At 35.7% G+C, this 12,906-nt stretch overlaps 1 protein-coding gene across 1 annotated transcript in view; it reads left to right on the forward strand.

Moving 5' to 3' along the window:
- Positions 1-2,966: 2,966 nt before the first annotated feature.
- Positions 2,967-12,906, forward strand: part of mtcl1 (microtubule crosslinking factor 1) — a 124,132-nt gene continuing 114,192 nt past the window's right edge. The window contains 5 exon segments of the mRNA XM_073848773.1: positions 2,967-3,231; positions 3,234-3,272; positions 3,275-3,888; positions 9,436-9,660; positions 9,794-9,952. Coding sequence (XP_073704874.1) covers positions 3,147-3,231; positions 3,234-3,272; positions 3,275-3,888; positions 9,436-9,660; positions 9,794-9,952 — 1,122 coding nt within the window. The 5' untranslated portion in view covers positions 2,967-3,146.

Genomic DNA, 12,906 nt, shown 5'->3' on the forward strand with positions numbered 1-12,906 from the left:
AGCAAATATCGTTTGTACAGTATAAAAACCATTACGTCTATGGAATGTCCCCACAATTCACAAAAACAAACATGTGTGTGTGTGTGTGTGTGTGTGTGTATAAAGACTTAACATAAATATGTAGTATTGTTAAACTATATATATATATATATATATATATATATATATATATATATATTATATATAGTTTTTACATTTCATTTGAGTTATTTTAGCACATCAAAATAAGAAATGCTGCCTTGGCAACTGGCTGAAATGATATTTAAATATATATTTTATTTTATTTCATTCATTGTCTTAAGTAAGTTTCAGTCTCACTTAACTAACCCTGATTAGTTGGAAAGATAACATTTACATTTTTAAAAATTCTTTTTAAGTAATGTAGTGTTTTTATTTCCACTTATCTCAGATAGTGCAGTGTTATTTTAGTGTGATTGTGATACTGTTTTTTTTTTTATAAAAATTGAGTCAGTTTTTCTATTCTTCATTCAGCATTTTAAGGCTTAGTTTAATATTCAGTATCAAGGTAGCATTTACATTTTTTAATAATAATAATAAAACAATAATAATTTAGTATTTTAGTGTTTTAATTTTAACTGATTTCAGATGATTGCAGTGTTATTTCAGTATGATTGAGAAACTTAACATTTTTAGTAATTTGTTCTTTTTTAAATTTCCGTTTAATTTTAAAGGTTTAGTCATTTTAATGCATTTTTGTCATTTTTAGTATATATATATCTCTACTTGATATAAATATGAAGTATTATAAAGCGATATATAAACTCTCTCTCTCTCTGTCTCTCTCTCTCTCTATAGCTATATATGCTTTATAGTTTTTTTTGTTGTTGTAGTTGTTGTTGTTTTACATTTTTATTTCAGTTTTAGTTATTTTACTACATTAAAATGAGAAGTGCTGTCTTGCCAATGGCTAAAATTGTATTTATTTATTTTTTTCTTTGATTTAACGTTTTAAGTCTGTTGTTTTTTATGCTTATTTATATCTCACGCCTGTGTGAGAGCGTGAGCAGCGCGTATATTTTTCGGCGCCCATGTTAACAAATGAGTGCATTCACACGGGCAGCAGGAGCGTCGCGTGAGCAGCGCTGCAGCGATGGTTTCGGCGCCGAGCCTATTTTTGCTGCGCTGCTCACGCTCAAATAAAGGGACAGTACACTTTTGATGGCCAAAATATATATGATTTCACACAAAAAAAGTTCTATAAAATGCATAGAACACGCTTAAAATGCACATGATACGCATGTCTAGTGAGTTTAACAAGAATCGTTGTCAAAAGCAAAAATATTCTAAAATATGTAGGCCTAGGCTACAGAAGATATAAATGGGTTTTTAATTATTCAGTTTGGGTGCAAGCATGGTGTATAAAAAAAAAACCCAGAAAATTACAAAACGGCAGTATTTTTTTTCTATATATATATATATTTTTTGCATCGAGAAAAAAGCTGCTTTGATTGAGTCTTGGATTGTATAAAGCACTATATAAATAAAGGTAAAATATAATAATAAAATAAAATATAATAATAATAATAATGAAAAAAATACACATATGTAGGCTCTAGCGCTACCCATATTTTACCTCATTCATGTGCAGCTATATGATTAGGGGAGCACAACGTAACACTTTTGCATTTCTCAGTTTGTGTAAATGTTGTTTGTCCAGTACAAATATGTCGCTTTGCTTCATAATTACAGTGTATACGTTTTTTTTTTTTTGTCAAGCGGATGGGATACAATGTAACACGTGAGAAGCACGTTGTAACATCACCAAATGACAGCTTAAAATGTTATCTGATCGAATGAAAAAAATATACACGACAAATTAAAATATTTGGTCAATAAAATAAAATTATTAACTTTCTCAAATAAAATAATGCCATATTAAAAATATATAATAATAAAAAATAATCTATTTTTGAGTTTGACAATGAATACATCGCAACCATGCGTGGGACGACCCTAATCGCAACACACAGCTACACAGTAGGCTATAGTTCAAAATAATGTGCGCAAATAGATGAAACGTTCAGAAAACACTCCACTCCCTCCACACACAGTTCTCATGGAACACAAGACACATAAACGTGCCAAAATGCTTTGTTTGTGCTCCACGCTCCCCCTAAGTGCTTTATGATCCCACCAATAAGTAGCTATTACAAAAACTTATCTTCGAAAGAAAAGGCCTGGAATGAAGCTGCTTCTGCAGTTTCATTATCAATTTCATTTTTACCTGTAATCAGTTTCATAGAAAAAGCTGATTACTAAATGCTTTGGAGCAGCTGCATGCACGCTCTACGAACGCCTCCAGCGTTCTTGCGAGTCTGCAGCTGCAGTAACGCTGTAGTTACGCTGACGTGCATCTCACGCTCTGCTCACGCTTGCGGTGTGAAACTGGCGTACGCTGGTAAGTTGTCATAGTAACATTAACATTTGAAAAAAATATTTTTTAAATAATTTTTCTGATAACACCATTAGTAAAATGGTGTTGTTCTGTAATATTGTTTTAGCTGAATGGATTTATTGGTTTTAGTTTTCTTTCAGAATTTTTTTTTTTTTACACATATCTAATGATAAACATCGTTTCTGTTCCTGTCTCTGTTGTAGTAATGTGTGTGTGTGTGTGTGTGTGTGTGTGTGTGTGTGTGTGTGTGTGTTGTGTGTGTGTGTGTGTGTGTGTGCGTGCGTGCGTGCGCATGCCTGGAGTTGCGTCTCCACGCGTACGCACGCGTGCCTGACCTGTACCGGAGCGCGAGGAGGGGTGTGTTCGGTATTTGTGTGTGAAAAACCGGCGCATGCGCTCCACGATACCCAAGATACGGACGGGGAGCGTCAGACCGCAGCGGCTGCAGATTTTCCCGTCAGTCGTGGGGGGAGAAGCGGCCAGGAGGTGGAGAGGACAGCAGGGAGAGATGGGAGTACTGTAATCTCGGGGGGAGGGATGGACGGACGGATTGATTCAACGCACAGAAGCACGGAGATTCTCACTTGACACCACATCACCCACCGTATTCCGTTCGGAAGCGCCAGGAGCAAAGCGGCGATGGCTGTGAGGGCAAATGAATTACGGGCGCGCGTCCATCTGAAGTGATGAGACAGAAGCGCGCGGCTGAATCTGTCTGTCAGGTTGTATAATGGAGAGCTCCAATGGCTCCGACACCAAGCCGCAGAGCCATCATCCTCATCCTCAGGTGGAAAAGAAGAGGTTAAACCGCGCGCCGTCCCTGCCAGACCCGTCCTCAAGGATGTCCACTCGCGAACGCCAAAACGATCGTGCCAAAATCCCCCAAATTCAACAAGCAGCACGCGTCCGCCGCGCCGGTGACGCCTCAGAGCCGCGTTCCGAGGCGCACCGTCCCGAGCGCGAAGGACAAAACCGCATCAGCACCTGCAAAAAGCAACATCAAACCCTCAGCGACAAAAAAGGCCGTTAAGGTCGCTCAGCATGCAGCATCCGAACCGAAACCGGCCTGCAAGGCGGCTGACACCGCCGCTCCGCCGACCGCTAAGAGCAAGGGACGCCTGGCCCCGATACGCGTCCCCACCGGACGCGGCGTCTGTCAGACGGACAGCAGCTCGGATTTGTCCGACTGTCCCTCCGAGGCGCTGTCCGACGAGCACAGACTCGTTCAGGCCGCCAGTAGCGATGCGGAGTCGGGCAGCGGTTCCGGTTCGAGCGAGCAGGCGGTCGGGGTTCGGGTGCGCTCACTGGCGCTCGGGGCGGGGGGATCTCAGGCTGCACCTGTGCCCGGTGCGCACCCGGACAAATGCAAAGCCGAGAAAGACGCACAATTCAAACTGGAGGGCAAGGAAATGGCCCAGGAGGAACTGCTGAGGGAAATCGAAGACCTTCGATCGGAAAATGACTACCTCAAGGTGAGCCGACAAACCGAAATGTACTATGGTACTACCACGGTATTATTAAAAGTAACTTGGAGTATCATAAAAAAATACTTGAATGTTCAGTATTATCAACATGAAGCTGCAATTAAGGTAATGCTATAAAAATTTTAAAAGTACTGTGGTAGTACCATGGTAAAGTGGGGAGCTTTGATTTATAGGCCTGCTATAATATTATTTTATTATTTTTTATTTTGTGTGTATATAAAATAAAATATAAAGATAAAAAAAATAAATCTATAAATTATGCTTTTATATCATTAATTTTTAGATAAATAATTTATGTAATCAGACTTTTAATTATTTTATATATAAAATATTATTTTTTAATATTTATTTATTTATTAAATTGTATTTTATTGTAAATATATGGAATATAAATAATGTAATACGAAATTTATATTTTACTCTTTTTTTTGTCTGGTGTTTATTTGAAGGATTATGGGCTTAGCCGCTGTTATAAATCCATGTGAGAGTTATAGACTATAATTTGTTTTTGTACATGGTGACCTCTTTATGTTCTTTTCCATGTGTTTCCATGTGTCATCCTGTTCATTTACACCTCAGTACTGAAGCATTATTGTTTGTTAAAGCATCTGCGTTTTCTTTTTTCGAAACACAGAAATGTACTGTGGTACTACCACGGTATTCTTAAAAGTAACTTGGAGTTAATTATACATTTATATCATTATTTATATTTATTAAATATAAGTTATTTAATATTAATATTTTAGAACAAATATATATATATATATATATATATATATATATATATATTTTTTTTTTTTTTTGTATTTATTATATTTTATTTTTATTATAAATGTAATATAAACTATAAATAATTTTAAATAATAAAATATAAATAATTTATATTTAAACTTAGTTTTTTTAGTTGTTATTAGCATTCGCAATTAATGTCTGGTATTCATCTGAATAATTATGAGTTGAGCTGCTGCTGTTAATTCATCTTAGAGTTATAGACCATAATTTGTTTTTACATACATTTGTTTTTACATATGTGACCCTCACCCTGGACAACAGTCATAAGGGTGTTTTTTTTTTTTTTTGTATGAAAACTAATAAAACATCTTTATATTTATGTATGGTTTGGACAATATTTGGTGGAGATGCAACTATTTGAAAATCTGTAATCTGAGGGTGCAAAAAAATATAAATATTTAGAAAATCGCCTTTAAAATTGTCCAAATGAAATTCTTAGCAATGCATATTACTAATTAAAAATTACATTTTGATATATTTATGATAGGACATTTACAAAATATCTTCATGGAACATGATATTTACTTAATATCCTAATGTTTTTGGCATAAAATAAAATAATAATTTTGACCCATGCAATGTATTTTTTGCTTAAGACTTTTGCTGCATATATATATATATATATATTATGTGTATCATATGTATTAAATTCATACTCTTTTATACCTCTAATAGTAATGCAGCATCATTTGTTCATTAAAGCACCAAGTTGGCATGCATTTTGGCTTACAACATCTCTTACAAATAGAACTGACAGTGCTTCTATACTTATGACACCATGGTACTATGGGGAGAGCAAGATCTAGATGCATAAATCTGCACTTGAACTGATTTTAGGTCACATCAGTCCACAGAGTACAGATGAAACCAGCGTGCATCAGAAAGACCCTCAAACTCCCGCGGGAAACGCATCACAGTGTTTGTCCTCACTCAGTGTGATGGATAGATGAAGGCAGATCTAATTAGCATAATTCCATAAATGATTTATCTTATTTGTCAGATGCGCAGGGCTCGGCTGCTGTCACAAACAGGATTTTCACAAGTTTATCTCTGAAGATGTCGTGTTAATCCGCTTTAGCTGTGCGTGTAATGGCTGCGTCCCTCGCAGGAGCCTCTGGCAAACACGCGTCCCTCCTGACCCGGGCCCGGACTGTGTGTTCGGAGCCTCCCTAAAGCAGATGTGCACAGCGGCTGTGTACTTATCGCTTTTATTTCTGTCTCTCTATTTCTCTGTAAGTAATAGTACAGCATATATGCATCAATAAACAAATAAACAGCCATTTGTCTGTGTTATAATACTATAGTATGACATTAGTCATTTAGTCCACCATAACTCATGTTTGACAAGAACATCCATATGGTACGTGGCGGGACGCTGCTGTCACATGACTTTGTCCCCAACATCATACAGTGAAGGTCATTGTGTTTGGGCGGTTTGTCACGGTCTGTCTCTCTTTCGCAGTCTTTGTTTGTCTGTCTTTCCTTACCTCTTTGTCGTTCCTCCTCGACCTTGTTTACAATGAATGCGCTGAGGCATTGTGAAGTATTTACTGGGAAATGAGGCGTTACAAATGACAGTCATTCTTTACAGTGCAGGATGGGGGTTTCACCAATGGCTACAGCTTTTTTTTTACCTGCAGTCTTTTTTGTTTTTGTCATTTTTGAGGTGTCTTTTACTTTATTGTATAGGGAGGTTGTTTGCTATTTTAGACATTGATTTCAGTTCATGCTAATTGCTAAATTAGATCAATTTAATTAGAATCCTGAATGAGAATTTGAATTCTAATTCTAATTCCAGCCCCAATTCTGATTCTCAATCTTATTCTGTTTCTATTGTCATTTCTGCTGTTCATTTTAATATTGATTCTGATTTTCATTTTGATTTTACAATTAAATTTACAGAATTTTGATGATGAGTTTTAACCTGGTTCTAATTCAAATTATGATTTTAATTTCAGTTCTACATTTTTTTTCTCCTTTTTCTAATCCTGATTCTAATTCTGATGTTCTTGTGTCTGATTCTGATTTTCATTCTAGTCCAATTCTAATTCTTTTTCTAATCCCGATTGTAGTCCTTATGTTCTTTCTGATTTTGATTCTAGTTCTGGTTCCAATTCTGATTCTCTTTCTGTTTCTCATCCTCATTCTTGCTCTGTTGTTTATTGGTTTTAATTCTACGAAGTTGAGTGCAAAAACAGATCCATTTATATAGACTGAAATTTAATCCGATCTTGATTCTGATTCTAATTCAAATTCGGATTTCATTCTATTTCTTGTTCGAATTCTGATTCTATTTCTGTTTCCACTCTAATCCTAATTCTCATTCTTTTGTTCGTTCTGATTTTCATTCTGGTTGTAATCCTACGAAAGTAAATTTCCCAGCAAGTTCATTCAAATTCTGATTTTCATTGTATATCTGGTTCCAATTCTGATTCTCTTTCTGTTTCTACTGTAATCCTCATTCTCTTTCTTTTGTTTGTTCTGGTTTTAATCCTACAAAAGTAAATTCCAAGCAAGTTCATTCCATAAACAGGTCCATTTTATTTAGACTTTGAGTTTTAATCCAATTTTAATCTTGATTCTGATTCTAATTCAAATTCTGATTTTCATTCTATTTCCAGTTCCAATTCTGATTCTCTTTCTGTTTCTACTGTAATCCTCATCCTCATTCTCATTCTTTTGTTTGTTCTGATTTTCATTCTGGTTTTAGTCCTACGAAAGTAAATTCCAAGCAAGTTCATTCCATAAACTGATCCGTTATAATTAGACTTCTGAGTTTCAATCCTTATTCTTATTCTATTGTCTTTTCTGATGTTCATGATAATACTGATTCTGATTAAGTAACTTTACAGGATTTTGATTATTAATTTTAATTTGATTCTGGTTCTAATTCAAATTATGATTTTCATTTTAGTTATGAATTATTATTATCCTTCTTTTTCTAATCCTGATTCTCATTCGGATGTTTTCATATCTGATTCTGATTTTCATTCTTGTCCTAGTCCAATTCTAATTCTGTTTCGAATCCCGATTCTAGGTCTTATGTTAATTCTGATCGATGAACATTCTAGTTCTCGTTCCGATTCTGATTCTCTTTCTGTTTCTCATCCTGTTTCACATTCTTTTTCTGTTGTTCATTCTGATTTTCATTCTGGTTTTAATTCTACAAAAAGCAAGTTGAGTGCAAGTTTATCCCATAAACAGATCCATTAATACAGACTTCTAAATGAGTATGATTCTGAATTTGAATCCGATTTTAATCTTGATTCTGATTGTAATTTTCTGGTTCCAATTCTGATTCTGTTTCTACTGTAATCCTCATTCTAATTTTTTTGTTCATTCTGATTTTCATTCTGTTTTTTTCCCTTTGAAAGTAAATTCCAAGCAAGTTTATTCCATAAACAGATCTGTTTTAATTAGACTTCTGATTGAGTATGATTCTGAATTTTAATCTGATGTTTATTTTGATTTTGATTCTGATTCTAATTTAAATTTTGATTTTCATTCTATGTCTGGTTCCAATTCTATTTCTGTTTCTACTGTGATCCTTATTCTCATTCTTTTGTTTGTTCTGATTTAATTTCGTTCTGGTTTTTAGCCTATGAAAGTAAATTTCAAGCAAGTTAATTCCATAAACGGATTCCTATTAGTTAGACTTCTGATTGAGTATGATTCTGAATTGTAATCCGATTTTAATCTTAATTCTGATTGTAATTTAATTCAGATTTCATTCTATTTCTGGTTCCAATTCTGATTCTATTTCTGTTTCTACTCTAATCCTCATTCTCAAATTGTTTTGTTCATTTAGGTTTTCATTCTGGTTTTAATCCTATGAAAGTAAATTCCAAACAGGTTCATTCCATAAAAAAATGATTAGACTCTAAATGAGTATGATTCAGAGATTTAATAAGATTTTAATCTGGATTCTGATTCTAAATCAAGTTCTGATTTCATTCTATATCTGGTTTCAAATCTGATTGTAATTCTGATTTTAACCCTAATTCTTATTCTGTTTCTAATTTTTATTCTCATTTTATGATTCTCATGGTTTCCATTCTTATTTTTATTCTGAGGTTAAATTTGATTCTGATTCTGCTGTTCATTCTATTTTTTCATATTCTAATCAGTTTTAACTAGACTAGACAGAATTTCATCCACTTCAATTCTCTTTTTGTTTCTGATTCCTGTTTTCATTCTAGTTCTAATCATAATTATTATTGTTTATTTTAATTCTTATTCTGATTGTGCTGTTCATTATGATTCTTAAATCTAAATAAGTAACCTAATTTCGTAATCAGAACCAATTTATTTAGACTTCTGAATGAGTATGATTCTGAATTTCTCATTTAAATCTTGATTCCATTCCAATCCAAATTCAAATTTTCATTCTAGTTCTGATTTCACTTCTGATTCCATTTCTGTTTCTAACCTTAGTTATGCTTAATTGGATTCTGATATTAATTCCAGTTCTAGTTCCAATTCTTATTCTGATTCCAGTTTGGATGTTTCTTCTCATTCACATTGTACTTCTGGTTCGATTCTGATTTTATCCTAGGTTTCTAATCCTAGTTCTCGCTCTGTTGTTCATTCTGATTTTCATTCTGGTTTCAATCTGAAAATACGAAAGCAAATTCAGTAAAAGTTCATTCCATCAACAGATCAGTTTTATTTAGATTTCAGAATCATCTCATTCTCTTTTGGTTGCTAATCCGGATTCTCATTCTGATTTTCGATTCACTTTAGGATGAAGTGGATGAGTTGCGAGCAGAGATGGAGGAAATCAGAGACAGTTACCTGGAGGAGGAAGTATACCAGCTCCAGGAGCTTCGCAGGGAGCTGGACCGCTCCAACAAGAACTGCCGAATCCTTCAGTACCGCCTGCGCAAGGCTGAACAGAAAAGCCTACGTGTAGCTCAGACCGGACACGTGGACGGAGATCTTCTGCGTGGTCTGGAGCAGGACCTCAAGGTGCTTATTTATAGCCAATGCGTGGGCTTAAATATGTGTTTAGATAGAAGATCACGAGGTATCACTGGTTAAATTCTCCAACTAATTTTGAGAGATGAAAACAAGGTAGTAAAACATGTCCTTTCATCCACAGGTGGCCAAAGATGTATCTGTGCGTCTGCACAATGAACTGGAGACGGTGGAAGACAAACGCACGCGAGCAGAGGATGAAAACGAGCAGCTCAGGCAAAAGCTCATCGAGGTGGAGATCTCCAAACAAGCCCTGCAGAACGAGCTCGAGAGAGCCAAAGAGGTACGACGCGCTTAGTTTTTAATTTTTACAAACCTGTGCACAGTGCACGTTTTTATTGAACTGGAGCAGCGAGTATTTTATTAGAGGAGGTTTTTAAAAGCACATTCATAGTAGTGTGGCGATTTGTGAGTGCAATCTTTTTATTCATGTATGCTGTTTGTTGTCATTGTAGCCTTAAAGGGATAGTTCACCCAAAAAAATTAAAATTCTGTCATTAATTACTCACCGTTTCACACCCATAAGTTTATCTTCTGAACACAAATTAAGATATTTTTAAAGGTGCCATAGAATGCATTGATACAATATTTTAAATTGTTCTCTGATATCTACATAGAAGGTATATGGCTTAGGTAAGGGCAAAAATTCTCTAGAAACGGTTCATTTACAAACCCTAGGATTTGTCTCTAGAATGCAATGGTCTGTTATTACCTTATTTGGAAGGTTCATGAATAATAATGATGAGCTCTGCTCTGATTGGTTGTTTCACAGAGTGCCTCATTTAGCTCTCACACAGCAGGAAGGAAACACATTGAGGAAAATATATATTTAATTACGGAGCTTGAGCCGCTATTAATATGCGGGGCATTGGAACTGCCGTATTGAATGCCTGATAACTTTCCACTTTCACTTTTGAGATTTGCATCGCACGTGCTCTGAGTAACGTTATACTACAGCGGCAGTACTTAGCACATTTTACAAGTTTAGATGCTTGTGATGCTCATGATCTGCAAATCATTCGCCATCATCCGCGCAGTCATCTCTCCTTACTCTGTTTTTGTGGTTATTGAAATTTTATGTACTGCAATGTAGCAGGCTACCGCTAACAAGAAGCTAACTGTGTCCCTTCAGTGGCTCGCCTTATTTTATTAGAACCCCTTATTTGTTTTCCGTGCCTTTCTGAGTACAGACACCAACCCATCCTTGCACTTAACATCCCTTGCACAACCAGGAACATAACATTTATTTCTGTGATCTGCCATTTTCACTATTGACCGCACTTGCAATGTTGTGGGCGTAACTATTAATAATCGCGACTATAACGCAATAGTCTGTGTTATGTTGGAATTGGCCTCTTTGCAAACACCAGTTTAATATAAGAAAAAGGAAACGATGGTGTTCACGGTATGTCATGTCCATGTACAGAACTGTTATTATTCAACTACAGTGCCTTGCGAAATTATTCATACCCCCTTCATTTTTTTCACATTTTCTTATGTTGCTGCCTTATGTTAAACTACTTTAAATTACTTTTTTCCCACATCAATCTACACTCCCTACTCTATAATGGCAAAGCAAAAAATAGGTTTTTAACATTTGTGCAAATTTATTAAAAATAAAAAACTGAAAAGATCCCGTTGCATAAGTATTCATACCCTGCATTTTCAGTCTAACAGCTGAAAATGCACATCAGAGCAAAAACCAAGTCCTGAGGTCAAAATAACTGCCTGTAGAGCTCAGTGACAAGGCAATGATCTAGGGAAGTGTTCAGAAAAAAATCTGCTGCATTGAAGGTTGACAGAAGCATTATCCATAATGGAAGACGATTGGAATAACTAGGACTCTAGAAAATGTCTGCCAGCCCCCATCCAAGCTGACAGAGATGGAGAGGTGAAAAGGTGAGGCAAAGAATGGCAGATAATTGCCAAATGCAGATGTGCAAAGCTTGTCAAATCATACCCCCCCCCCCAAAAAAGACTTGAGGCTGTAAAGGTGCTTCAACTATGTACTGAGTTAAGGGTATGAATACTTATGCAATGTACTTATTTCAGTGTTTTATTTTTAATAAAGTTGTAAAATTTGCAAATCTGGTTTTTGCTTTGTCATTATTATGGTGTATGGAGTGTAAACTGATGTGGGGAAAGACTAATTTAAAGCAGTTTATATAATGCTGCAACAAAACAAAATGTGACAAAAATGCACACGTGACTTATACAAGGCACTGTATGTAATGGTAAATACAGTTTTACATTCTATGGCACCTTTAATGCAATCCGAGAGCTTTCTGACCCTCCATAGACAGCAATGCAACTGACACATTCAAGGCCCAGAAATGTAGTAAGGACATTGATAAAATAGTCCACGTGACATGAATGGTTCAACTTTAAGTTTATGAAGCTACAACAATAACTTTCGTGTGCAAGGAAAGCATAAATAATGGCTACTCAGAATTGCCTTTCATGCACACCTTATTGTAAAGTGTTACTGATATATTGATTGTTTATTTGCATTGCAGACAAGTGCAGCACTGCTTGCTTTCATCAAATGATGAATTACTTTCTGTGCTAACCGATTGCATTGTTAGGCTTAAATTGGAAATTACCCAGAATATAACTTTAAGGCAGCTAAGATGAACCTCAAAGTAGACTGCGATGTAAATCTTGCTGTATCACCTTTGTTGAATAAGGCACTTAAACCCGGACGGCTCGAGGGTTAGACTTCCGCCCACCACCAGTGTACTGAGAATTGCTTTGAAGTATGGATGAATACATTAACTTTGAAGCCTGCTGTTATGTGCATTAATGCATGAGAGGCCGTAGCGGTTGCTCTGCTTCTGTAATCGGATGCTGAGGAGTTACTGTGGAGTTGGTCAGGTTAATCTGAAACTAATCTGGAAAGACTGAGTCGCGGGTAGAGCCGTCTGTATGTGTAGATGAATGCTGCTGCTGCAGTGTGGAGGAGAATAATACAAGTGTCAGCATATCAGAATGATTTCTGAAGGATCGTGTGACACTGAAGATGCTGAAAATTCAGTTTTGACTCACGGGAATAAATTACATTTCACAATATATTCAAACAGAAAATAGTTGTTTCAAATCGTAATAATATTTCAGATTTTTGCAGTATTTTTGAGCAAACAAATGCAGCCTTGGTGAGCTATTTTGGCTTTTTATAGCAGCTTTATGTACAAATATGTATGTGTGCATGTTATACCCTTGTCATTGCAGTTCAAACAG

This window comes from Garra rufa, chromosome 10 (assembly GCF_049309525.1).
Source record: "Garra rufa chromosome 10, GarRuf1.0, whole genome shotgun sequence".
NCBI lineage: Eukaryota > Metazoa > Chordata > Actinopteri > Cypriniformes > Cyprinidae > Garra > Garra rufa.